Below are 26,210 nucleotides of genomic sequence, written 5' to 3' on the forward strand. Positions count from 1 at the left end.
CCCACTCCAGCTGTCACCCAGCCAGCAGCGCTCCAATGTGTGTGTGTGGGGGGGGGCAGTGAGCTTCCATTGACACCAATGAGAGCTTTTATCCTAATGCTAATAGCAGCATAAGGGAAATTTTCATCAGAATCCCCTCCCTGCACTCTGCAGTCCCAATGACCAGGGGGGCCCCTCCACAGTTAGCATTACATTTCTGAAAAAACGCAGCTGTAATTATACATTAATATTACATTACATGCAGTCAAAGTTGAAGGAGTGGTGTCATAGCAAGGGCGGGTCTTTTGGGAGAGGGGAGGATGCCTGGCTACTATGAGAGGGCTATAGCTTCCATTCACAGAAGTGTTCAGTCTTTCTAGATCTGGGACCCACATGTAATCCAAACATGAATTTGATGATGAGCCACTACTTAATTTTTTTACCATACATTTGTACTGGGGTAGTGCTGCTGATGTGATCCACCTTAGATCAGGCCATAGCCCATGACACAGTGCTGCGACCCATCAACTGAAGGTCAATGAACCAGACAAACCCATCACAAGTTTATATCTGTTTTATATGAGTTTGCCATGGCTTCTCCCCAAAACTCCTACAAACTGTAGTTTGACAAGAATCCTCTGCAAGAATGAGATCACTGTCTCCCCTCAAAGAACTACAATTCCCAGGATCCCTGAGGAGAGGAAATGACTATTGAGTCATTTCAATTCTGTGGCGCAGATATGCTTGAGGCAGTGTCCAAAAGCAGAGATGAAAATTAATTTGGAGTTCATTAGTTTGCAGCTACATCAGAAGGTGGTGAGCAAATCTCTAAAATCCCAGAAGGAAAACATACATAGCAAGGTCTAGTGATGCAATTTGGTGATTGAACCAAGCTGGTAAGCATAAATTTGTAGATGTCTACAACAGTTCAGGAGCTATTTCCACCATTGCTCTTTCAAAAGCCTGGTCAGTCTAAGATACTTTCACAGCAAGGATGTCACACTATGCCCAGCACGGTAAAGCAGCACACACATTTCAAAGGCACCTCAGTTAAGCAGCCTGAGGCATAAATTCAGTTATTCCTTCCACCCATGGATGCATGTGACATTTGTCTGGGTTGAAGGGATTGCACAGGCCTCTCCAAGTATGAGTTGCTGGGGAACATCAGCAGGAGGGGGCTTTTATCCTTGGGCTTCATGCCCCTCTTTTGCGCTTCCATATGCATCTGGCTGGCCACTGTGGGAAATAGGATGCTAGATTAGGAAGGCCTTTGGTCTGATCCAGCAGGGCTCCTGTTATGTTATCCAACATGCATATACACAGGGCTCTTTTTGTGATAGTACTCACCGGTACAGAGTACCTGCCCCCTTTTTTTGCCTGCCCGTGGCAACCATTTTGTGCTGGCAGCACAAAATGTGACAGCACTCTTATCGATGTATGAGTAGTACTGGTACCTCATTTTTAACAACGAAAAAGCACAGTATACACATATTGCTACTGTTTGGCCACTCCCCTGCTGCTGACTTGAGGGAAGGAGAATAACTGCAGGATTCACTCCATCCTCAGTGACACAGGCACACAGAGGCAAAAGGAGGGGAGACACAAATGCAGTGTGGAGGAAGAGCCCTCACATCTTGTTCAAAGCATTTAGATAGCTAGGACAATCCTGATGAGAAATTGTGGTGAGGCTCATGCAAGCATATTCATTAAAGCACTGAGGGTTGGAATGCATACCTCATTTTGGAAATCCTTCTCAACAGCAACCCGCAGGCTTCTGTGCTCCTGTTGTAAAGTATTCCAGCCTGCATTCACCACCTGAGGCTCCTTGCCTGGTTTTGGAAGGTTTTTTGCCTGAAATGGTTTAAGAAGTTCCAAAAAAGTGATTCTGACAAAGCATACTGGATAGGTGACATGGAAAATGGTGGCTTCATTTTAGTGAATCACTATATTTAACTGCCATCCCCATCTCTTTAAGAATCTGAGTCTCTGCCAGACTAAGCAGATTCTTCTTAGCAGACAAGTTTGATTCTGAAAAGCATAGCACAGGATAAAGTGGGCAGTCGCTGCTCCTTGGCCAAAGCAACATATATAAATCCTGCACCAAGTCAGCCTTGATCACTATTTCCTTTACTTGTGTGTATTTGTTGTTGCAGGTACTGAAGCTTTTGATTTTGTTTTACCAGCTTTTATTGACTTAATACTTATTAAGACCGTAAGAACCCTGCTGGATCAGACTAAAGGCTATTTAGTTCAGCATTCTGTTTCTCACAGTACCCAACCAGATGCACACCTATCAAAAGCCCGCAAGCAGGTCATAAGTGCAACAGCAGCTTCCCACCGTTGTTCCACAGCAATTGGTACTTAAGAGGCATGCAACCCAGCCTGCGTCTGTGTTAGAATTGCTTGTTAATATGTGTTTTTTTAATAATATGTTTTTAAAGCTTTTTAAAAAAATGTTTTTAATTATGTCTTGTTTTAATGTATTTTATGATGTTTTAAAGTATTTTTAGCATTTCTGTTTGCCACCCTGGGCTCCTGCTGGGAGGAAGGGCGGGATATAAATCAAATAATAAATAAATAAATAAATAAACCTCTGAGCCTGAAGGTAGGATATAGCCAACTTAACCAGTAGCTACTGGTACCCTTATCCTCTGTGAATTTGCCTAATCTCATTTGAAAGCCATCCAAGTTATCAGTCATCATCACTACATCTTGTCCTAGCAAATTTCATTGTTTAAGTGTGCAAAGAAGTACTTCCTTTTGTCTGCCTTGAATCTCCCACCACCATTCAGCCTCATTGATTAACTTGGGTTCTAGTATTATAGAGTATCAGAGAGGTAGAAAAACTTCTTTATCTCCATACCATGCATATTACATGCCCCTCTTCTAACCGGTCCCCTTTTTTCTAAATTAAAAAGCCCCAAATGTTGTAAACTTTGTTCATAGGGGAGATACTTCAGCTCCCTGATTATTTTGGTTGTCCACACTTTGGTTGACAAGAGTAGTCACACACGCTATGGATTTGTATTAAGGCATTACAATATTCTTGCCTTAAACCTTTATATAGCAAGCTGGAAATGTGGGATGATAATATTTTAAATAGATAAAAGTAGATAAACAAATACTGGTCTGAGTGCAGGTTACATTTTTGGTGTGTTTGTGTGTGTGTGAGAGAGGGGGGGCTGTTGGGGAGTGCAAAGCAGCATACAGAATTCCTATTCCCCCCCCCCACTTTTGCACATTGATAAGAATCAATGGCACTCACCAGCTTGCCTTGAATGGTGGTTAACTCCTCCAAAGTCTTGTCAGCGATACCATTGGCCATGGCCTCAGTGATTGATAGCTGGATCTCCCTATCAAAGAAAGGGGGCAGAGTAGGGCTAATACAGAGGAGCAATTCTTACAGTTCTTACAATTCTCACCGTCTATGAAGACTTTGGCACCGATAAATAGGTTAGGATTTGGGAAATATGGAAGCTGAGAAGTGCGATTAGGTCATTGCTAAGATCCCATGACTAGGGATAGATAGATCTGTCAATTTTAGTTCTCTCAGTTCCTCATTTTTCCAATCTAAAATTCAGTTCTCCACATTTCTGCAGCAATTTATGATTTTTTTAAATCCTCACAAAAATTCACCAGCATTTTACTCAAAATTTCTCCTAAGGCATTTTTGTATTCAGTGTTTTACTAATGTATATATTTGTGCAAGCAATTTTCCCCAATATAACATTTCTGTATGTTATTTTCACCAAGATACTCATTTTTATCCACACTTGCCCCCAATATATGCAGTTTTGTAAACACTGGTTGGTTGGAGAACTGCAACGCAAAATTCAGAGAAATATGAATTTTGAAGGATGGCTGCGATTCAGGTCCCATTTCAGAAAGTGCAAATTAGGCAGGTACACCTTTAAATGCAAAGTGAATCAAAGTTATTCCTCATCCTTACCCATGACCATCAGATGCTTGGCAAGTGGCCAGAAAGGGATGGGAAGAGATAAGAATGTAAGGAGAGCCCTGCTGGGCCAGGCCAAGAGTCCATCTAGTCCAGCATCCTGTTTCTGACAGTGGTCAGGCAGAAGCTTCTGGGAAGAACACCAGCAGGGTACAAAAGCAACAAGCAGCCCTCACCTATTGTTAGTGCCCAAGTAACTGAAACCTAGGGGTATACTGCCTTTCTGGAAGTACCATTTAGTCATCATGGCTAATGGCTGCTGAACGATACATTTGTCTGTTTGTATTTTAAAGCCATCTAAACCTGAGGCCATCACGACATCCTCTAGGAGTGAATTCCATAAATCAATTATTTATTTTTATCCTCCTCCCCATCACCAATTATCTTTCTTACCCACCACCAATTGTCTTTTTTACCCATCCTTCACCATGAGGTCCCAGGGCAGAGCTTGGTACCCTCCAGATGCTTTTGTCAATGGTCAAGGATGAGGGTAATTGCAATCCAAACATATGGATGATACTCAAATATGAAAGGCTGATTTAACCATTTGCCCCCACTGCGTTTAGGATGGCCAAATACAAAAGAGGACAGGAATCCTGCACCTTTAATAGTTGTGCAGAAGAGGGAATTTCAGCAAGTGTGGTTTGTGTGATGTCATATACTTACTGGAATTCCCTTTTTTACAAAAACGGTGTCCTCTTTTGCATCCATCCATCCTAACCATAGTCCTGATCAGAACTGGGTCCCTCGCACTTGGTCTTTGCGGTGGGAGGAAAGCTCCACTGGTGTCTGGAAGAATCCCCAGGAAGGGATTTCACATACACTATCTAAGAAGCAAATGCTCAGTATCCTTGGTGTGGATAGAAAGATATTTTTACCTTTTCCAGAAATATTTTTTGAGTTTTACAATAAAGAACTATGCATGCCTATTCAAAAGTAAGCTCCACTGAATTTAGTGATACTTACTCCCTGGTAACTGTAGGATTGCAGCCTCATGTAGAGTATGAGGTTCCGATCTTCACTTCAACCCACGTGGTATTGGTTTTTATACCACTTTAAAAACAAGATTCTTTGGGAGAAATCCATGGCTACTATTCTCCAAAGAATCCTGGTAATTTTTTACATTATGATTTTATTTCAGAAAGTAAGAAAAAAGATATTCATCTAGAAAATTAGAAAGCTGTTTAAAGGTAAATGAAATATTAGCTATACAAATGTTAAACAGTGAAGACAAAAAATCTTTTTTGAAAGAATCTTGGATATTCTTGTCTGGTGAGGTGCTGAGAATTCTCTGTTAAGCTATCCCCTCACAGAACTATTATTATTATTTATTTAATTTGTATCCCACCCTTCCAGCAGGAGCCCACAATTCTGGGAAACTACATTTCCCAGAATTCCCTGGGAAGAGGGAATGTCTGTTTCATCAGTTTAACTCTGTGGTGTGGATGTGCCCTCAGAGCCTAGACAGCTGTCAGAGAGATGCATCTGCAGAGCAGACATGGGGAAGGTACAAGACACTGGCCTTTTCTGCCTCAGCAATGGAAATGGTTCTGCTGGCACACATACCAGATGAGAGATTCAAGATTCTTACAAATATGAAGTTAAACTGACATAGGAGAATGATGTTCATATAAAAAACAAAAAAAGGACAGTTCAAGGGAGACCACATCTCCCCTACGAGTCTCTCTGCTGAGAAGTTATATTCCAGGCAAGCAGATGTCTCAAGGAGAAAGACAGTCGGCAGGCAAAGCCTTTTTCTTTTTGCTTCAACATTTCATGCTGAAGAGTGAGCAGCCAGACTGCAGCAGCTGCTTTTAATCCAAACAGGCATTTGGGAGTGGCTTGAAGAGAGAGGTTAACCTACATGAGCCTGCTGTACATGTCCGTCAGCAACTGGTCAAGGAGGGCCTCTTTTGGCACGCTGGAGATCAGATGCTCCTGAAAGCTGGTTTTCTGCAGGAGTTTTGGGCACAAACTCTGAGTGGCATCCAGTGTGGCCTGCATGAGGGCCTATGAAGGAAATACAAGCAACAGACAAGTGGGGCAGGAGGATTTGAAGCCCAAAGCTTGTTTTATTACTTTCTGTCTGGTAGTGTATACTGGGAAGCCATTCACTGCAGGAGGGTCCAGTCTATTTGCTGGATCACCTACCTCTAAGGCTCCATTTTTTTTAAAAAAAAGGATGTGGGATAGTATTAATAAATGATGGAAATTAGGTATCCGTGTACATCTCCCTGATTTATTCATCTTCTCATGGCTATAAAGGAGTGTTACTAGCCCTTCACCAGCAGGTTCCAGGGTGGGTTACACAACAATTTAAAATTCAATTTTAAAAACAGTTAAAAGAAATTACAGGAACAGGAACAGGGTGGGTCAGGAAAACACACACCTTAGTTGTCAAAGGCCAGGGTAAGGAGGTGCATCTGCAGAATTCAGCAAAAACTGCAGAGTGAAGGTGCCGGGTCCATTTCTATGGGGACGGACTTCCACAACTTACATAGTACCAAAGACCCATATCCTTGTCATACGTTCAGATAAAACTCTCAGAGGCCAGAAGATTCTTGGCATCACCTATATAGGTTTACACTATATGGACTAAAATATCATTTTAAAAAACAGCAGAATTTCTCAGGAGGCCAATTTATGCAGCGAATTCTATGGTTGTGCGGTGCAAGACGGCAATCAAGTTAGACCACTGGCCCACCTAGCTCAGTATTGTCTCATCTAACTAGCAGTAGCTCTCCAAAGTCTCTCTCATCACTTACTACTAGGTGACAGAGTCCTACCTACCTGGATTTCCCTGCTGCAGGTCTGGGAAACTTCCTCAATTAGGCTTTCCAGTTTGTGCTGAAGCTTGCTGTTCTGGTGCAGAGGGCTTCCTGCCCCATGCAAAATGGGCAAAATCTGTTGGAAGAGAAAGACTCTTGTCAAGACTTGCTATTCAGTCCTTCTGTGCTGCAGTAGATTATGTGGAAGGCCGCTGGAGGCAGGCATAGGAGGTTCAAATGCACTTTTGAGTCAAAAATAAGAAGAATCCAAAGACTGCCATTCAGAATGGCAGGCGGTCCACTCCAAAATCTCCCCAGGCAATGGTAACAGAGAACATTTGTGACTTTAAGCCCCTTTCCTCCATCAAAAGCAAATGTAGTATTTGTGGCCACCAGCAGCAGCAAAATAGTCCAGATAAACTAAAGGTGCATACAGACATATATAAGAACAAAAGCCAGGTCTGAGTATTTTCCCATGTGGGGTGAGCATGGCTTCCCTTTGCCTTCTCTCTTTAAATATCCCCCCAAAACATCTGTCTTTGCAGCAATTGCTGATTTCCCTACTGGCTTGGATTCTCCCTATCCCCTTGCTTCTGGTGGTCTCCACTTTTGTTTGTCTGTTTAAAGCACTGTCATTAAATAAGCACCTTATATTTATTTTTAAGCCATTTGTTTTTAAGCTGAAAAAATGTTCCAAGGAGAGAGATTTGTTATGTCACAGGTCCCCAACCAACTGGTACACTGCATATCCCCTTCTGCTTTCTATTGACAGAACTTATTCCGTGTTCTTGGTCCTCAAGAGAAGATCATACATGACAACAGTGTGATGGGTGTGCTTCTGAGAGCACAGAGATTTCTGCTTTTATATCAGCTGAGGATCGGGCCGAATGAAGCCCCCCAGCCTTCTCCATCTGGCCCACTGGACTTTTCTCCAGGTCACCATCCTCAGCCACACCTCTCACTGGCTCTGCTTTGCACCCTCGAGCGTTTTAGTGTGGCTAGAATGTGTCTACTGCCCCTTCTAATTGTTCTGAAACTACACAGAAAGGAAACACTTCAAAAAGCCAGGGGGAAAAAAACAGAGTTCCTTCCTGTTTGGTTCCTCCTTATTTTTCCTGGCTTTTAAAAAAAGTGTGGGTGGAAGAATGAGGAGGAAAAGTGTTGGTAGCCACATAAAATGAGGGGCTGTGTGTGACCCCCAAGCTGCAGGTTACCCACCTGTGTCCTAAGAATGCAGCTGTTTCTGAATTTGTAATGAAATTAAAAAGGCACCTTCAGTCTGACATTCTGACTTTTGCCAGTATTGCTTGGGTTTGTGACACTGCCACAAGAATACAATCTGGGTTAAAAATTAAACTCTTAGCTGCCATGACTGAGGGTGCAATCCACCTTGTATTTGTGCTGGGCTGGGAGGAGTTAGATGTGGCGGACCCCTAGCTGAGCCGGCACACAGCCTCTCGTCCCAGCTTAGCCATGGTGCCGCTGGGACTCTGCTGGATCAGCCAGGGGTTCACTGGGGAGGCCAGCCCAGCAGATGGAGAGCTGGCGGAAGTCAGTGGAAGGCCCGAAAATGGGACATTCCAGGCTATGACAGAAGAGGAGCGGGGGGGGGGGGACACTTACATGTCATCCACCTTGTGTTCAGTGTGTTCCTGTGGGTTCTGATCCAGGAAACTTTTCCACTGGCCAATAGGCTGGCGGACTAAAATAATTTCCATGGTGGTTAATGGGGATTGCTTACTTCCTGGTAGGGGTATTCGCAGGAGCTGGCTTTTGCTTTTCCAGCCCCTGCACTTGGCTCCTGACTAAGCCGGTGTTCAGTTGGTCCAGCGGCTCCCAAGCAGGGAGTGGATGCTGCAGAGCTCCTTCTGCACTGACCCCCCATCCTGCCGGCTTCCCATGATTTGGATTGCTCTGCCCATTACCAATCAAGAGAAGTAGCAAGGGGGAGCCTTGCAATAACTAAGGGTGCTTCGTGTTTATTTTGGGATTGGTGCTCCTCATGCATGCAAGTTTTTTGTAGTGTCCACACATCATCATTAGTATCAAAATGCCAACCTGTATCCTCCCTCCCCAATTTAATCTGGATTTACCTTTTCTGGAAAAAATCCAATCATTAAAAAAAATGTTGCCAAAGACCCATTTGCAAATTAAGCACCTGTCTGGAAAGCATCCTAATGCGCATGAAGGAGAACTCACATTAATGGAAAGGCTTGCATCTTTGATGGTTTCCTCTGCCTGCAGGATGTCTGCTTTAACTTCCACATCTTGGACACAGCTCAGCACCTCAATGTATTTCTGCACTGAATGGCATGCATCCTTCAGTGCCTAGAAGAGATAACAAGATGCAGAGCACACCTATGCCATCACTAAAGGGCACCCCAGAATTCCAGTCTTAGCTGATTGTATTGCCTTGAGACAACGTTGGCTCCAGGGTTTGGGGACCTTATCACTGCTGCTACTGGCACTGTCCTTCTGGCCTCAACTTTGTAGCACAGCTCAGACGGAAAGGGCAAGGCAAGGGGAAGATGCTCCTCCTCCTTGGCTTTGTTCCTGCTTGTATGCTTGGAGAGGGTAGGTGAACAGACAGCAGCAGAAGCAAGGAAGAGAAATAGCAGGATCAGAGGGCTCTGGGGGTTGGCAGCAGCCCCCTGCTGGAGCATAGGCATTGGGAGATGCCTAATGATGTCAACCCCCGATGCTGATCCTGTCTTGAGCACATCTACTCAAGATGGCACTATATTAGGCTGCAATCCAATACAGACTTACCTGGGAGTAAGTCCCATTGAACCCGAGCAGACATGGATTGGATTGCAATCATCATCAGCAAGCTAAAACTAGCTTGGAAGATGACTAATCGTCATGGCTTCCTTTAAAAAATCCTGGAAATTATTTTGATTTGTTTCTTCAGGCTGCAGAGAATTCCTTGTTAGGGATCCCTCATCCTTTCACAGCAGGAGAGGCCAACCTGTGGTCCTCCAGATGTTGTTGGACTCTAACTCCCAACAGCACCATACAGCATCAGAAGTACAGGGAGCATCCAATCAAAGGAACAGGATGCATTTTTAAACTTTGTGCAAAGGTCAGACTCAGAATGCTCTGTGTTTCCATGAAAAGCACATGGCAGCAGCCTGTACTCAGAGGAAGATACTAGTGGTCAATGGGTTACTGAAAGTGAATGCAATCTGGTGGCTAAGAGACTGAGTTCTGGATCAGGAACTCCCCGGGTTGAATCTCACCTCCAGCCCTCTTCATCCTTTACTCATATGTAGAGGGCAAGCAGGTTCAAAGGGGCCTTGGGGTTCTGCATTCAGCCCCATCTCCAAAGTTGCACTGTTTGTCCTTCTCCCACCATTGCCATCACTGTGGGGAGAATAATGTCTGCAGCAGGGAGCTCTCTTGACATGAGAAGGCTCCCTATGCAATTTAGTAATTCTATTTTATTTATTTATTTAAAATATTTCTATCCAGCCCTTCTACCCTACAATAGGGCACTCAGGGCAGCTACATTAAAATTGCACACATATTTAATAAAATACACAATAAAAACACAAACATTAGAGTGAATTAAAATGCATAAAATACCATTAAAATACATAAAATCCATCATGCATACACATATACACACCTACAAACATACATACATGTATATGTGCATACACATATGACGGAGTGAGAATAAAAGAACTTAAAAGATAAACTTAAAACTGTAATTCTAGCAATATGATAACTCATATGACAATGGTGGGGAGCAGGAGGAACAGCGTGACTTCAACAGTGGGGCTAAGCAAAGTCACTCTCAACATGCTTGCCCTCTACACACGAGTAAGGCATGAATATGGCTTCTGTCCCAAACTTCCTAGGTGCCACAGTGGTCTTAGGCAAGCCATTTCCTCCAAGGCCAACACTGGAACCTGGCTTTCCTTGGGCTCATGGACCCTGGTAGGGCTCACTAGCATTCACGCATGTCCTGGCTTTCCATGGCAAGTGGTTACAAGCCACCATTTGCAGTTTCCTGCAATGCCCCAGAGTGAAGTGATGCTACATTGGGTGCTTCAGGGCACTGTATATTTTTTTAAAAAAATTGTGACAACTACCTGATGTCAATTGAAGGAGCACTACTGCATAAGCCTACTGGTGGTAGTGTTGGGGCGGGGAGAGACACCAGCGGGCACTCTGCGGAAGGCACCCTGAAGCCTGGAGTTGGGCTTGAGTCTTTCTTACCATCAATCCCTGCATCTGCAGTAACAGCATTAATACTAGTTGGAAAGTTTACTAGAAAATAATGTATATTAAGCACTTTGAACGTTTTAATATGCTATGCAGATGCCAAGGATTATTATTATAGCTCTGGGCCAGTATTCTATCCCCAATCAGATGATGTCTTTTGCTCTTTGGTCCTCCCCAGTGTTTCACTTTGGAAGAGGCGGGCATGCAAGATTAGGAATGGACAAATCTCTCCATTTCAATTTCCCAGTTTCTCATTTTTCCAGTCTTAAAATTCAGTTTTTCACATCAGTTTAGGATTTTTTAAAAAGCCCTCATGAGAATTCATCAGCATTTTAGCGTGCATTTCTCCTAATGTGCACATTTTTGCAAGGAACATTCTCGAATACAAAGCATTTCCCCCCCACTGACATATGCATTTTTATAAACACTTTCCCACAGTACACACATTTTTATACGTTATTTGGTTGAAGAACTGCATTGCAAAATGTGGAAAAGTGCAAATTCTGAAGGACAGCGGCGTTTCCACTTCAGCGCTGTATCAGGATGTGCAAACTACATCGTTTCACATTAAAATGCAAACTGAACTGAATCACGCCCCCCCATCCCTATACAAGGTGCACGGCAATGGAGGTGGGTGAGGGTCTGAGTGTTCCTACCTGTACAGAAGAGCTGGCTGTAGTGTCTGGCTGTAAGCAGCATCTCTCCTCGGGCAGGGTCTCTTGAATCTGATTCCTTGTGAGGTAAGACTGTATCTGCAGCATGCAAAAGAGGCATGGCTTGCATAACCCCCACTCTCATCCCCTCTAAAAGATGTAGTTGCAGTTACTGAATAATATGTGGTCAGCATATTGGAACACATATGCCATGCTAACATGCATTTGGCATTTATCCCTCTGTTGAGCCCTGGCACTTAAAATGGGTTCCAAGGTTGATCTAGAGCAGCCTTTCCCAACCAGTGTGCCTCCAGATGTTGTTGGACCACAACTCCCATCAGCCTCAGCCAGCATTGCCAATGGTCAGGAAAGATGGGAGCTGTGGTCCAACAACATCTGGAGGCACACTGGTTGGGAAAGGCTGCTCTAGAGTGTTTCCCTGTTCAAATTTGTACCCCCATTCCCTTCCCTCCATTTACCTTATGCACGACATCCTCCATTTTCTCTGGATGGCTCCGGTAAGCCTGGGCCACATCGCTCATGGGCAGGGGCATTGTCTTTAGGGTAAAATTCCTGGGAAACAGGCAATGCTTTCATTAGATGTTACTTGGCTACTATGGGCTCCCAAAATAATCCACACAAAGGATGCAACTGTTACATGCACAGCAATCAGTCTTTTTACAAATTAAAGTGATACAAGAGGAAACTGCAACCTACGTTGCAGCATGGAGTGCTCTTTGTTAGGGATGGAGAAGAAATTAGTTTCAGTTTGCATTTAAAAGTGAATCTATCAAATTCACACTTTTTGAAATGATATGAGAACCAAAACACAGCCATCCTTTGGAATTCACACGTGTCCAAATTTTGTGATGCAGTTCTTCAGCCAACCAACATTTACAAAAATCCATATATTGGGGAAAGTGTGCATAAAAATGAATATATTAATGAAACTAAAATATTAAATGTTATATTGGGGGGAAATCTTTGCAAAAATATGTATATTACTAAAAACTGCATACAAAAATGTTTCTTAGGAGAAATCCACACTACAACACTGATGAATTTCCATGAGAATAAAAAAAAAAGCAAATGTGCTACTGATTTTTTTGGAGGGGAGGGTTATTTACAGAATTTGCTGATATCTCTCCACTTGTGCATGTTCGTGCTTTTCTGCCCACCTAAGGATGGGTGCTCAGAAAATTAAGATTGCTATTAATATGCATGATGCACACAGGAAATTATTGGACATGAAGCAGCTTTGACAGTATACAGTAGTGCAGGCAGGCAAGGCATATCACAGCGGTAACAGCACTGTACAAAACTGGGTCAAGAATTTTTTGCAGTATCAGCTGCAGAAAGTGGTTGGGCAGAAAGCTTGTGAAAAGGCCCTCTTAGACTGGATAATTTCTAGAGGAGTAGCTGCTGTTAGTATGTTGCAGCAAAACCAACCAAGAGTCTTGTGGCACTTAAAAGATTAACAGATTTAATATGACATATGTTTTGTGGTCCACTTCATCACATTCATGAAGTGCTGTTCTAAATTAGCAGATATATAGTTGTGGATGGTAGATTAAGAGCAGTGCGGTCAAAGAGAAATTAAACGCAAAAGATACAGACTGTGACAAATCTGTTAAAGCTGTATGTGAAATGGTTGCACTGACCACTCACTCATAATAATACAAATGTCATGCACTAGTGAGCTAATTAACACCTGTAGTGGGGTGTTTATTAATTTTTCTCTCTTTTTTTTTTTTTTTTTCAATAATTTTTATTCAGATTTTCATAAAACATACAAGACAAAATCATAAAACATTCAAAGACAAAAAACAAAATCAAAAATAGTTAAACAAAAAGAAAAAAAGAAAAAAAAAACAAAAATAAAAAATAAAGAGTAAAATATTGACTTCCCATTTGTCAAAGATCAAATCAGTTATAAGTCTATAATATATAACAATCCTGTCTCTTAAGTCATATTATAAAATCACTTTCCTCCAGTAGTTATCTTACTTAATCATCAAATCTCATAAACATTACTTTATTCTTTCCACAAAAAGTCAAAGAGAGGTTTCAATTCTTTAAGAAATATATCTATCAATTTTTTTTTCCAGATAAGCATATCGATTAATCCATCTCATTACTAATTATGATAATCTTATTGTCATAACCATAGTCAAAATAAACATTTCAATTAATCCATCACATCAGAATCTGTTAGGTTCAATAATTTCAGTAGCCATTGTTCTATTATCTCTATTAGTTCCATTTTCCATCTTCCATCTTCAGTAGTCTTGTTAAGTCCAGTAATTTCAATATCCAATCTTCCATTATCAGTATTCCATAATAATCTTGCTGTCAAAGCCATAGTCATATAGTAAGAGTCTGATGGGAATTACCTCTATCCCAAATATTTTCTTGCCATCCATTCTGAATAGGTTGCTGAAATACTGCTGTAAAATCATATCTCTGTTCTTTTTTTCAAAATACACTGGGTCATCTCTTAAAAGTTTTTCCATTGTCACATGGCTGCAGTTAATTCCATAGATTTTCTCTATATTGGGCTCCATCACATCATTCCAGTCCAGAAGATTATCCATGCCATTGATAACTTTATCTCTAGAATCTTCATTCATTTCCAAACAATAGATTTTATTTCTAAAGTCCATAGACTCCAAATCTTGTTCCTGTTCCACGTTGGTTCCAATCTCCGGGATCTCCTCTCTCACAGGGACCCCTATTCCAATCTCCGGGGTCTCCTCTCTCACAGGGACCCCTTCCAGGGTCACCTCTCTCACAGGGACCCTTATATCTTTAATCTCCTGCTTCATTTTACTCAATTCAATTTTCATTATCTCAATCTCATCCATTATTTTCTGAAACATAGTTATTTCCAGATTTTCAGCCACTTTCTTAATTGCCATTTTAAAAGAAAAATATAGGAAAACCACTTCTTATTTCAGCAACAATTGGGTTAATTCTCCAAACTTGGTGACATCACAGTATAAACAGAGCAGACAGCCTTATCTCTCCAATAGTTAAGTAAACAAAATGCAATTCCCAGGATCGAAACAATTAATGGCAATCGTCAAGAAACAGATTCGTCAAAATAAAATAGACCAAAAAGAGAGTAGTCTCAAAACAGTATAATATTTTTCAAAATAAAAATCTGGAATAGAAATCCCTCTTCTGTGTATATCTTTAGAATGCAAATCCAGGACAGCTTTTTGCAACAAAAACAGAGATAAGCTATTAATTAGTGCGTAGCAGAGAGAAGTTATGGCTCCCCAGTGAGATGTCAAAAACTGATCAATCTGGCAAATCTCTTTTAAACAGCAACAATTTAAGTCAAGTAAAAGAAAAATATAGAAAGAAGGGTGCTTGCCTGTTAGTGCGTTCTCTCTTAGAAGATAAGATGAACGTTCGCTTTAACAGATAGAGCTTGCTGTTGAAAATCCGTCCCACCTTCGTCGGCTGGACCTCGTCCCATAAATTAATGAGATCTGGTCGTCCCAACAAAAATAGGCTTTGAGGTTAATCTCTTCGTTTCTCCCTACCCGGGAGAAGTTTAATCAGTCAAAAAAAAAAGAAAAAACTGACTGATATATCTGAATAAGCTTCTTTTGAGGCAGGAGCCCGTCTCAAAAGCAGGCACAGGCTAAGTCACCCTTCCCGGAAGTCCATTAATTTTTCTCTCTTATGGGATTGTTTTGTTTTAAGCCACCATGGGCAAATTGGAAAGAAAGGGTATACTTTTTTTAAACAATGAATAACTCGTAATTTCAATTCAGGCTAGATGTGATATCGACTTCTTCATAAGTTATAACTCCAGTGGTTTCATACTGAAATCTCCCTTTGAAGTCCGTCGCAAATTCAGTTTCTGAATGTCCTGGGAGGCTGAAATGGGCCTCCACTGGTTTTTAAAATATTGCCATTACTGATGTCAGATTTGTGTTCATTTATTATTTTGTGACAAGAATAGCCTGCTTGTCTCATGTAAAATGTAGAAGGAAATTGCTGGCAAATGATGGCATGTATCACACTGGAAGATGAGGAAGCGAATAGCCCCTTGATGGTGTGGCCAACGTTATCAGGTCCTGTAATGCCATTGTCTGAGGAGACAAGGGGAAAAAGTTGGCACTTGGACAGACATTCTCCTATTCTAAAAGAGAACAGAATTTGTACAGTTTGCAGGGTGTTCTCCCCAGACCTTTTCCTGGATGGCCAGCACCAAGCACAGTGATGGGGTACCTACCTTAGCAAAGCACGAGTAATGTCAAGGAATCCACACAATGTTGTGTTGTTCCTGTCCCAAATTAAAGTCCTAAGAGCAGATGAGAAGGGGAGACAATTCAGTCAAAGCACACCAGGTTCTGATATACAGGCAATAAGCATTTCTGTGTAGAACCTATGTTTTTAAAAAATTATTTAAAACATGTATATCCACCTTTTAATTTCAGAGACATTATGGAAATTAACAAAAGCTTTTTTAAAAATTAAAACCCCTTTTTTCTCTCAAGGTAACCAAAACATTTTGAGCTCAGGAAAGCTGAATGACATGATCCAAACCACACATTATATTAGCAAATATATGGCCTCCAGCCCCATATTTGCCAAGATGACAGGAAATTTAGGGACAAGGAAATTTACAGAAGAGGTTTAGCAAATAAGAGGAAGGGGTTTTGTACCCCTCCCATGCGTGCTGACTCTCCCTGCAAATCCCCTCTACATGGCCATTTCTCTTTCAGCTGGCTTCATTTTGTTGAATTGCCCTGCTGTGCGGAACGTTTTTAAAATGACCAGGAAGGGATGCCTTTGCAGGGCAGAACTGACGCCAGGAGAAGGTCAAGCATCCCTCTTGTTCACTAATTCTCTCAGCAAATACCTGCCCCCAATCCTCACAATAACATTACAGAGGAAAGAGTTGGCTGGGAACCCTGCGTTACCCTAGCAACACCTAGTTTGTTCCTGTGATATATCACGTATGCAAATGATAACATGGGCATTTATTTCAGCACATGCTGGCTGGGGCTGATGGGACCTGTAGTCCAAAACATATGGAGGGCACCAGCTTGGGGAAAGCTTCTGTATTTGATCATTCCCCTCCTGCTTGGTTGTGAGGAAAGGAGCAAAAAGCTGGGCAAAGAAGCCACACCCTGTGACAATGGAAACTTCTGATCAGCCCCAGGAATGTAGCTTGTTCAGACAAAAGGAAGTGCTCCTTCAAACGATGCAAAACTGCAGACTTCATAACTACAACATGTGGCTATGGTTGCTAGATTAGATTATTATTTTTTAACGAATTAGACAATGTCTTTACATACAAAAAAGTTCTAATGGCTACAATAGCTAAATGAAACCTCCATGTTCAGAAGCAGAATATCTTCAGTTTCCAGATGGTAGGGACAAATAGCAGGGAACAGCCACCATGTTTGGAGAGGTGATGAACCATAGCTCAGTGGTAGAGCATGTATTTTGCATAAAACATGTTACAGGCTGAATTCCTGGGTTCTCCAGTTAAAGGATTCCAGGTAGCAGGTGATAGGAAAGAGCCTTCTCTGCCTGAGATCCTGGAGAGACCCTTCCAGTCAGAGTAGAGCAGCCTTCCCCAACCCAGTGCCCTCCAGATGGTTTGGACTATGACTCCCCCTGGGCCCAGCCTGGGGCTGATAGGAGTTGTAGTCCAAACCTTCTGGAGGGCATCGAGCTGGAGTAGACAATACTGAGCTAGCAATAAAATAGGGCAGGTTCATATGTCTATGGGAGCTTCTAAAGGCATCTGGTTGGCCACCATCACCTGAACAGAATACTGAACTAGACTGATCTTCATTTGACCCTGCAAATACTTCTTAACTGTTAGGGACCAGCCATATCAGAGTCCTCATAGCCTGCGGTGGAGCAGCTGCCAGAATGGAAAGGCAAGTACATCAGGCCTCTTCTTCCAAAGCAGGCTGAACACTGATCTCTCTGGGCACTCTGGTTTTCCAGGATAGAACCAAGTCACACAGTACACACTAGACATGACAGTTCCCAGTCATTCAAGAGTGCACAGCAAGCCTGAGGCAGCTCACAAGGTATGTACTGTGGCCTGCCAGGTGCTTGAAAATCCTCCCAGCCACACACCTCAAATGCATTTTTTTCAGTCCCAGGCAGGCAGCAAAAACAGGCAGTTTATCAAGTCCCTGTTGGGCTGCCATAAGTGACTGAGGGGCTGTGTTTAGCTTGGCAAGCCACAAGATACCTTATAACTCGTCAGATTATTTGTCCATCCATCCCAGTATTGTATACTTCAGCCTTCTCAACCTTGGGTTCCCAGATGTTATTGGCCATGCTGACTGGGGATGATGGGGGTTGTGGTCAAACAACATTTGGGGCTCCAAAATTGGAGAAGGCTGTTTTGCTAGCAGAGGCTCTCCAGGGTCTCAGAGAGAGAGAGAGATTTTTCCATCACCTATTAATTTATGCTTTTAAATGGAGATACTAAGGACAGAACTTGGGATCTTCTGCATGCAAAGCATGTGCTCTTCCACTTAGCTGTGGTCTTTCCCTACAAGTTGTGTAGACCTATGATGACTCCTCTCCAATTAGGGATAAGGGAATATGTCAGTTTCGGTTTTTCTTAATTTCTCATTTTTCCAATCTTAAAGTTTAGTTGTCTTTATTTCCACATCAGTTTGGGAATTTTAAAAAAACCACATGAAAATTCATCAGCATTTTACTGTGAATTTCTCCTATGATATGCATTGTTTCACTCAATATTGCCTAATATTCACATTTTTGCAAAGCAATTTCCCCTAATATAATGCATTTTTGTATCTTATTTTCACCATTTTATTATTATTATTATCATCATTATTATCATTATTATTATTAATAATAATAATATCCCACCTTTTCCCCAGAACTGGGACTCAAGGTGGCTTACAAAAAAAACAAAAAACAGAAAAAAACATATAAGTGAAACATACAAAATGTTATAATTAAAATGTAATTAAACTATCTATAGAATTAGAATCATTTACAACATAGCAATAAAAAAATGTCACAAAATAATATCAGTAAAACAGCACCCTATTAATATTCCTTGCAGTTAGTTCCCAAAAGCCCGTTGGAACAGAAAGATCACCTGATGATGGAAGGACAACAGGGAGGAAGCCAGTCCAACGTCCCTAGGAAGGGAGTTCCAGAGCCTGGGGGCAGCCACTAAGAAGGTCCTCACCCTTGTTCCCACCAGGCGCACCTATGAAGGTGGCAGGACTGAGAGACAGACCTCCACCGATGATCTCACCGTTCAGACAGGCTCATATGGGAAGATACGGTCCTGCAGATAGCCTGGACCTGAGCCATATAGGGCTTTATAGGTCATAACCAGCCCTTTGAATTGTCCTTGGAAACAGACTGGTAGCCAGTGGAGCCGTTGCAACAAGGTAGTTGTGTGCTCTCTGTAACCAGCCGTAGTTAAAAATCTGGCCACAACTCTTTGGACCAGCTGAAGTTTCTGAAAATTCTTCAAAGGCAGCCCCACATAGAGCACATTATAGTAATCCAAATGCAATTCTATGCACACTTTACCCCAATATATGCATTTTTGCACACATTACTTGCCTAGAGAACTGCATTGCACAATTCAGAGAGGTATGAATTTCAAAGAATGGCTATGTTTTGGTTTGCATATTGTTTCAGAAAGTGCAAATTAGGTAAGTTTGCCTTTAAATGTGGACTGAATTGAATTTCTCCCCCTTCCCCATCTCCAGTTCACATGTCCACATGCATACACACAGATGCACACACAGACAAGTGCAGGTGAAAGAAACTAAGTGAACGCACCTGAGCGTTGTGTTCACTGACAAAGCCTTGGCCAGTATTTTGGCACCCACATCTCCCATAGCATTACCACTGATATCCAGCATGACAAGACAACTGCTCTTGCTTCTCAAGCCATTTAGGAGAATGCCAGTTCCCAGTTTCAGACGAGATTCTGTCACTGATAGGGATTCGACAGACTGAAATAAAAATCAGGGAAGTACATAACAGGGACTCTCAAGAGCTGATAATCATGTTGTTTGCAGAGGGCATGGAACACATACACAGTGCCAAGTCTATAATATAGACCATTCTATGGACAGACTGTGGGCAGATCCCCAGATCCCCCATCCCTTTCATAATCAGGTTAAAGCCAGTGGAAATAAGGCAAACAAACAGTTAAGCCTTTTAAAGTTTGCCCCAAGCAGGCTGATACATGGGTACTGAAGGTGTCCTTTTAGGACTCCATACTTACACAGTCGTCATCTTGAGTGAGCTGAACAATGCGGTGCAAAGCATCAGCAAGGGTCTCCCTAGCAGAAAGAAGCAGAAAGGCTACTGATTCTCCTGCTCTGATTCATATGATTAGTTAGTGGGCTCCTGCTGGCTATGTCACATTGGTTCACTAGATTCACAGAGAACATTTCATCCAGAAACTTCAACAGGTGCAAAATACTGCCGCTAGGTTGTTGACTGGGAATGGGGGACTGAAGAATAATACTTGGATCTTATGTGATCCGTACTGGTTGACTGTTTCTTTGTGGACTCAATTTAAGGTGCTGGTTTTGACATTTAAAGCCCTGAATGGCTTAGGGTAACCTCAAGGACCACCTCCTTCCATCTGTGCCTCCATAGATGCTCTGTTCAATATCTGAGGCCTTGTTTCGGATGCCTTTGTCAAATGAAGCTTGATGGGCATCCTCTAGGCAGAGGGCATTTTCAGTGATGGTGCCAACTTTGTGGAATGCCCTCCCCAAAGAGGTTGATAGGGCTCCTATACTCTAGATAAGGAATGAGGAACCTGGTGTCCTCCAGTTGTTGTTGGAGTCCAATGGTCAGGGATGATGGGAGTTGCAATACAACTTCTGGAAGATCACAATCCCCCAGCCATGCTCTAAGCATTTGGCCAGAACATGTTCTTTCAGAAAGCCTTGGGCTGGTTTGGCTCTGCTTTTAGATTTTAATCTGATTTTTTGATGGGCTCTTGGTTATGGTAATCTGTTATGCTTTTGCTGAAACACCTATTGTTACTTATATTGCTCTGATTTTTGTTCCTCTATCATGCTTTTATTGATTTTAATTTGTGAGTTACTTTGGATTTGTCTTTGGATCTGGAAAAGCAGGATAGAAACTCTTCCAACTCTACTAATTCTATGATTTTATTAAAAATCAGTAAGCAAAATAAACAAAAACACATAGCCTAGGTATGCCAAGATTGTCTTCCATTTCAACTTACATTTAAGTATAAGTACTAATACTTAACTTTTTAAAAAATGCCAACAGAAGGCTAAGTGCTTACCTGGACCGAATATTAAAGTTCTTTCCTAGTGCGACATGCCTGATGGTTTTGCTTCTACTGATGGCCAGCACCAGTGTCACCATGTCGGAATCAAAGCCTGCAGAAAGAGTGGCAGATACAGCAACCACAGTGTATGCATGGGTTAGGTCATGGGGGAAGGGAGGGGTGCCCCATGGCTGATTGATCACAAGCAGGCAAGGCCTCCACCAAAAGAAGTGCTTAGCTATATTATCCTAGTATAGAAAGGGGAGGCCGGCCTTGTGACCCTTATAACAAACAACACTGAGATCAGGGTGAATAATCTGCGGTCCTCCTGAAGTTGTTGGACTCCAGTTCCCATCAACCCCAGCCAGTATGGCCAATGGTAAGGAACGATGGGAGTTTTAGTCTAACATGTGGAAAACCAAAGGCTGGTTACCCCTGACTTAGATTGTGGTAAACCAGAGAACCCTTTGGGCCTACTTGGTTTGCTTTTTTTCTGTGTACAGACACATATCAGCTTTTTTGGTTGGATGTTACAAGTGGCTGAGCATTTTTAAATTCCCATAAAGAAAAGACTAACTACACATTCTAGTCTAAGGTCAGGGGAAATATTAATGTCAGCAATCCAGACAAGGCTAGATTGCTAGGTGGACCACAAAGTGCTGTTGAGCACATACTTTCCCTCACTCTCAAGGTCAGGGGGACTATGGACTGTCAGGCCAAAGGAACAGTTAGATGTACCATTGTCAGACAAATTCAAGTCACTGATTGAGCTGGCATCTGAAATAAGATCCTGGATCACCTGGGCACTTTCTGATTTCAGCTTTAAAATGAAGATGATAAACATTTAAAATTAAGAACACAAGAAGAACAATATTTGACAATATTTATTAAGAATCTAAAAAGAACCCTGTCAGATCAGACCAAAGGCCTATGTAGCCCAACATTTAGTTCCCCACAGTGGCCAACCAAATACCTCTGAGAAGCCCACAAGCAGGACATTAGAGCAATAGCCCTCTGTCGCTGTTGATCTCTAGAAACTGGTATTCAGAGACATACCCTCCAACTGTAAGGTAAAGTGACCCAATTTAGCTTCAATTGAATTTTAACCTAGTGCATCACCTAAAATTAAAATGTCTACCTTTGTTAATATTACTTTGAGGAATCCCTTCTTACCTCACAGCTACTGAGGTCCAGGTGCAGGCCTCTCAGTTGGGTATTATATGCCAAACCCTGCAGCATGGCTCTGTAACAAACCGGAAACAAGTGTAGGATCAGCTCTAATTGCCTGGTGTCATGGGTGAAGCCTACTTCTGCTTCTCACCACAGTAATTTGAACCCCTCCCCTACGGTTTATTTCCTCTCTAAAAGCTCATTGTCATGCTTCCTTAACCCCCCCCCCCCAAATAAGAACTGTCTTGTGTTGGACCAGATCAAAAATACAGCTAGTCCAGCTTCCTGTTTCCACATCAGCCAATCAGGTACCTCTGGAAAGGTCACATGAAGACAACAGCCCTCCCCTGTTGTTGCCCTGCAGCAAATTGGTTTTCAGCAGTATGCCACAGCCACCATGGCTAACAGCCATTCCTCCATGGATTTGTCTAATCCCCCTTTATGTGTCCTGTGGCAGAAAATTCAATAGATCAATTTGTGTGTTATGGAAGTCACCCTGATTGTGCTTTTCCACTCCATTCCCACCCAACTAAGAGATGGTCAAGAATACCTGTCTGTGATTGTCTAGCAATCTAACTTCTTTTGATATTATTATTTGTTACCTGATATAGCATCCTAGCTTGCACATATTGGCTAGATTTAGATGCAATGCTAAACCACAGTTTAGTGTTATGAAAATGAGACTATCCTACCTCAGAACTCACACACTTCCCCCTTTCCTCTTCTCCTCCAGTGCAGGCATGAGAAAGAGATTAGAAGTTTTACTTCCTATTACTTCTGAATCCTAAATTGTGGTTAATCTTAACTATGGTTGGTTGAAATAAGCCAGTTTCCATAAACTATGTTTTGAAGTTGGCTTGTCTGAAACAAACCAAAGAAGATTAACCACAGTTTGTTGGGTTTGGATGGTGTGACAAGCCAAAGCTTCCACACTCCTTGCAGCTACACCAGAGGATGAGAGGGGAGGATTGTGTGAGCCTGGGGAGTGTCTAGGCCTATTCCTATCACAATAACCAATGGTTCATCATGACATCCAAACACAGCCATTAATTTGCTATGCATGTAACACTGTATTTTTGTAACATTTGTTTGTCTGTTGTGGTTTTAGTTTTCTGTACCCTACTCAGAGAAACTTAGAAATGGTCTAAATAAATAAATGAGGCTATAATCATCCCCACAGTAACCTTTTGATGTAGATACCTTCATTTACAAATGAAAATCAAGGCTAGAAAAATAATGTTTTACACTCCTACATCAGTCCATGACAGAGACAGGACTTGAATTGAGATCACATTCAACATTCTCCCTCTCTTTTTCTTCCTCCCCTCCCTCAATAGGAGTCAGCTCAAACCACTATCCTCACCTCAAAGCCTCAGGTGGTAGCTTGGTTCCAGCCAGTGAAACATGTTGGAGAGCAGAGGCTTTGCTGAAGAATCTGCTGATTCCAAGAGGAACATCTCTGTTTTTTCTGAAAAGAAAGGTAGTCTCTTAAGCTCTGCAGGAAGGTTTCAGGACCTGCAACTTCCTGGAACTGAATTGGATAAGACCTCAAAGATGCCATCATGAGCCCCAGCATGAATCAGAACCAGGACGACACAGGGCACTGGGAGGAAACATCTAAGGCTTCTACCCCCAGACAGTATCCTGTCCAGGGAATATGCAGAATTGGTGGACCTAATATGTCCCAACTGGACTCATCCCCAGACTCTCAACCATCCTCAGTTGCTACTGGGAATTAAGGAACAGTGAAGACAGAGAGTCTAAACTGAAGCTTGGTCCTGATGGCACAGCATCTGCATGTCTGCACAAGGGATCCCTTGTCAAAATCCTACTCGGCAGGAAGAACAGTCAGGATCAAGATCCCACTAGTACATCAGAAAGGGTGGGGCATCTGGGCTGAGTAATTAAGCCTTCAGTTGCTGTCTGGAAGCTGATGCAATGGCCTCCCATAGACTTGTCCCTAGTAAAGCAATCTTCTGGACAGCTCCTTTTCCTGGATCAGCATTAGGTCCACAGTCTATACTGCTGCCTGCCTCAGATGGCTGGAATGGAACAACCAATCCCAGTACAGGACATTTCTTTCAAGAGGATGGCAGTCAGAGGAAACTGAGATAGAAAAGTCTGTTGGGCAGCCCCAAAGACTTAGGTGGAGGCTAAACCCATCCCACCCCAAAATCTGGTCAAAACCTTGATTTGGAAACACAATCCTGGCAGAGATCATTATAGGATTAGGATCAAAGTCATGAACATGTTGAGGATTGTCATTGCACACAAGATCAGCACTCAATCTTGAATCAGGAGCAACGCAGATCCTTTATGCAGAACAGGAGCCAAATCAAGTTTAACACTCTGGACGAGCCAGAGTCTTTATTTTAGAAACTCATTGAATTGAAGAGCTTCACATGCATCTTAGCCATAAATCTCTCCCCTCACAAATTCAGGCAAAAAGTCATAGACTTATTAGAATTAAATGATGCAATAAGGCACTTTTATAGAAAAATTATTTAAAAGATTGTTGGTCCGCATTATGTATTTTGCTTGCAGAAACCAAGTTTTCTGAACACAGAATTTGTATTTTGCTGGCACAGTATACAAATAGCTCTGTATGTGGACTATCTGTGTCGAGTGCTAGATTTTATGGTAATGGTTATAAAAAATGGAACAGCTTTGCAGCAGCCATTGCAGAATGTGAGACCACCCTGTGCAAGAGAAATGAGAGATCAACCAGTCACTGTTCCAATGAATGGACTAGATGTAAAAAAGCTAGTGAGGCCCTAACAGGATTCCAGAAGAAGCCAAGGATCCAGATTAAAGACTGGTAGTTCTTGCCCAGGGCTGCTTCCTTGTTGCACAATAGCAACAAGAGCCTTGTTGCACAATAAATTAGCCCTTGATTCCCATAGTCTGTACATTTTCACATAATGTAACAATACTGTTAGGTGTGGGGGCATTACATTTTCTGAGTAATCAACATACAGTTTTGTATTACCTAGAAATACCCTAGGAAAATCGCTGTTCTGGTGGCTGTGTGGAATGTAGAGTGCCATAGCTAGCAAGGTAAAAGGACAGGGTAATGGGAGATAATGTGTGTAAAGGGAGACAGCAGACAGCAGGAGGGTTAGCCCTGAACACTCACATGAATACTTTTATAATTTCTGCAGCATTAACACACATTTTCATGCTCTTGTCCAAAATCACAAGGGCTTTCTGATGTATCTATTTTTTAATAAACAAGCTCAGTTTTTCCATTTCACAAGATCTACCAAATTCTATGCCTTGTGGCTCAGTACAACTGTAGGCCGACATAATCTTCTACTCCTCCTAAGCAGCCTGCCAGAAAAGTGTTGGGAAAGCACTCCAAGTCCTTACTTGTTTGAGTAAACATTCTTGGATAGGTTCAGATTGATGAGGCTCTCACAGCAGCCAGCAGCCAAGGCACCAAAGAGCTGGGGACAGGGGTGGAAAAAGGTCATGCACAATTGTGGAAAATAAAACCTAACAGGCTAACAAAAGATACTCTGGGAGCTTTAGTTGGTCCACAGTGCACCTGCAAAGATGTTGACAGGCAGTTGCCCATGAGATCTAGTTACACCTGGGGTCGCTAACCATGGGCACATTTGAAATGTTGAGAGAGTGCCATAAACACCAGCACCTTTGGGTTGCTTCTCTCCCACCCAACTTCCAAGTCAGACAGAGAAAAATCATGTATGTATGTGTGGGTACACATAGACACACACACTTGCTTTTTCCATGAGGTCTGGTTAAAAGTCATATCTAGTAGAATTAATACTGATCCTCTTGACCTTGCATGATTTTACATGGGGTTCCCCAAAAAACCCACAGTGGCAGACTGCAGAGTAAAAATCCCAGATTTGGTGCTTGCTAGCACAACAACATTGATCCAAGGCATGGATCCTCATGGCTTTCACATAGAATGACAACAAAACCATCAAAAAAAACCTACCCACATTTGTGGTGACCTATGTTTTGATAGTGGTTTTGAGGGAGATCTTGTGCAAAAATTATGAGGATCCATAAGGATCTGTGCATCAAATAATGTTTCTAAGCCATGGATAGCATTGGATCCACAATTTCTGCAGTTCAGCAAATAGAGACATCTGTCATTTGAGGGTGATTGGGGACGACGACATTAA

General features: G+C 42.2%; 1 protein-coding gene across 3 annotated transcripts in view; it reads right to left on the reverse strand.

Annotated features, from left to right (window-relative positions):
* CARMIL2 (capping protein regulator and myosin 1 linker 2) overlaps positions 1–26,210 on the reverse strand; it is a 94,908-nt gene that overhangs the window by 25,960 nt on the left and 42,738 nt on the right. For 2 of the 3 annotated variants that reach the window (XM_061594476.1, XM_061594477.1), the window contains exons 15-29: positions 25,426–25,502; positions 23,420–23,524; positions 22,060–22,129; positions 21,625–21,706; positions 20,902–20,998; positions 19,858–19,915; positions 19,407–19,582; positions 15,835–15,903; positions 12,065–12,158; positions 11,589–11,684; positions 8,902–9,030; positions 6,725–6,838; positions 5,799–5,944; positions 3,245–3,332; positions 1,714–1,830 (exon numbers count right to left, since the gene is read on the reverse strand). In XM_061594476.1, the coding sequence (XP_061450460.1) occupies positions 1,714–1,830; positions 3,245–3,332; positions 5,799–5,944; positions 6,725–6,838; positions 8,902–9,030; positions 11,589–11,684; positions 12,065–12,158; positions 15,835–15,903; positions 19,407–19,582; positions 19,858–19,915; positions 20,902–20,998; positions 21,625–21,706; positions 22,060–22,129; positions 23,420–23,524; positions 25,426–25,502 (1,518 nt within the window). The remainder of the gene's footprint in view (positions 1–1,713; positions 1,831–3,244; positions 3,333–5,798; positions 5,945–6,724; positions 6,839–8,901; positions 9,031–11,588; positions 11,685–12,064; positions 12,159–15,834; positions 15,904–19,406; positions 19,583–19,857; positions 19,916–20,901; positions 20,999–21,624; positions 21,707–22,059; positions 22,130–23,419; positions 23,525–25,425; positions 25,503–26,210) is intronic. The other variant, XM_061594478.1, reaches the window with a different exon arrangement.

Source organism: Rhineura floridana, chromosome 13 (assembly GCF_030035675.1).
Source record: "Rhineura floridana isolate rRhiFlo1 chromosome 13, rRhiFlo1.hap2, whole genome shotgun sequence".
Lineage (NCBI taxonomy): Eukaryota > Metazoa > Chordata > Lepidosauria > Squamata > Rhineuridae > Rhineura > Rhineura floridana.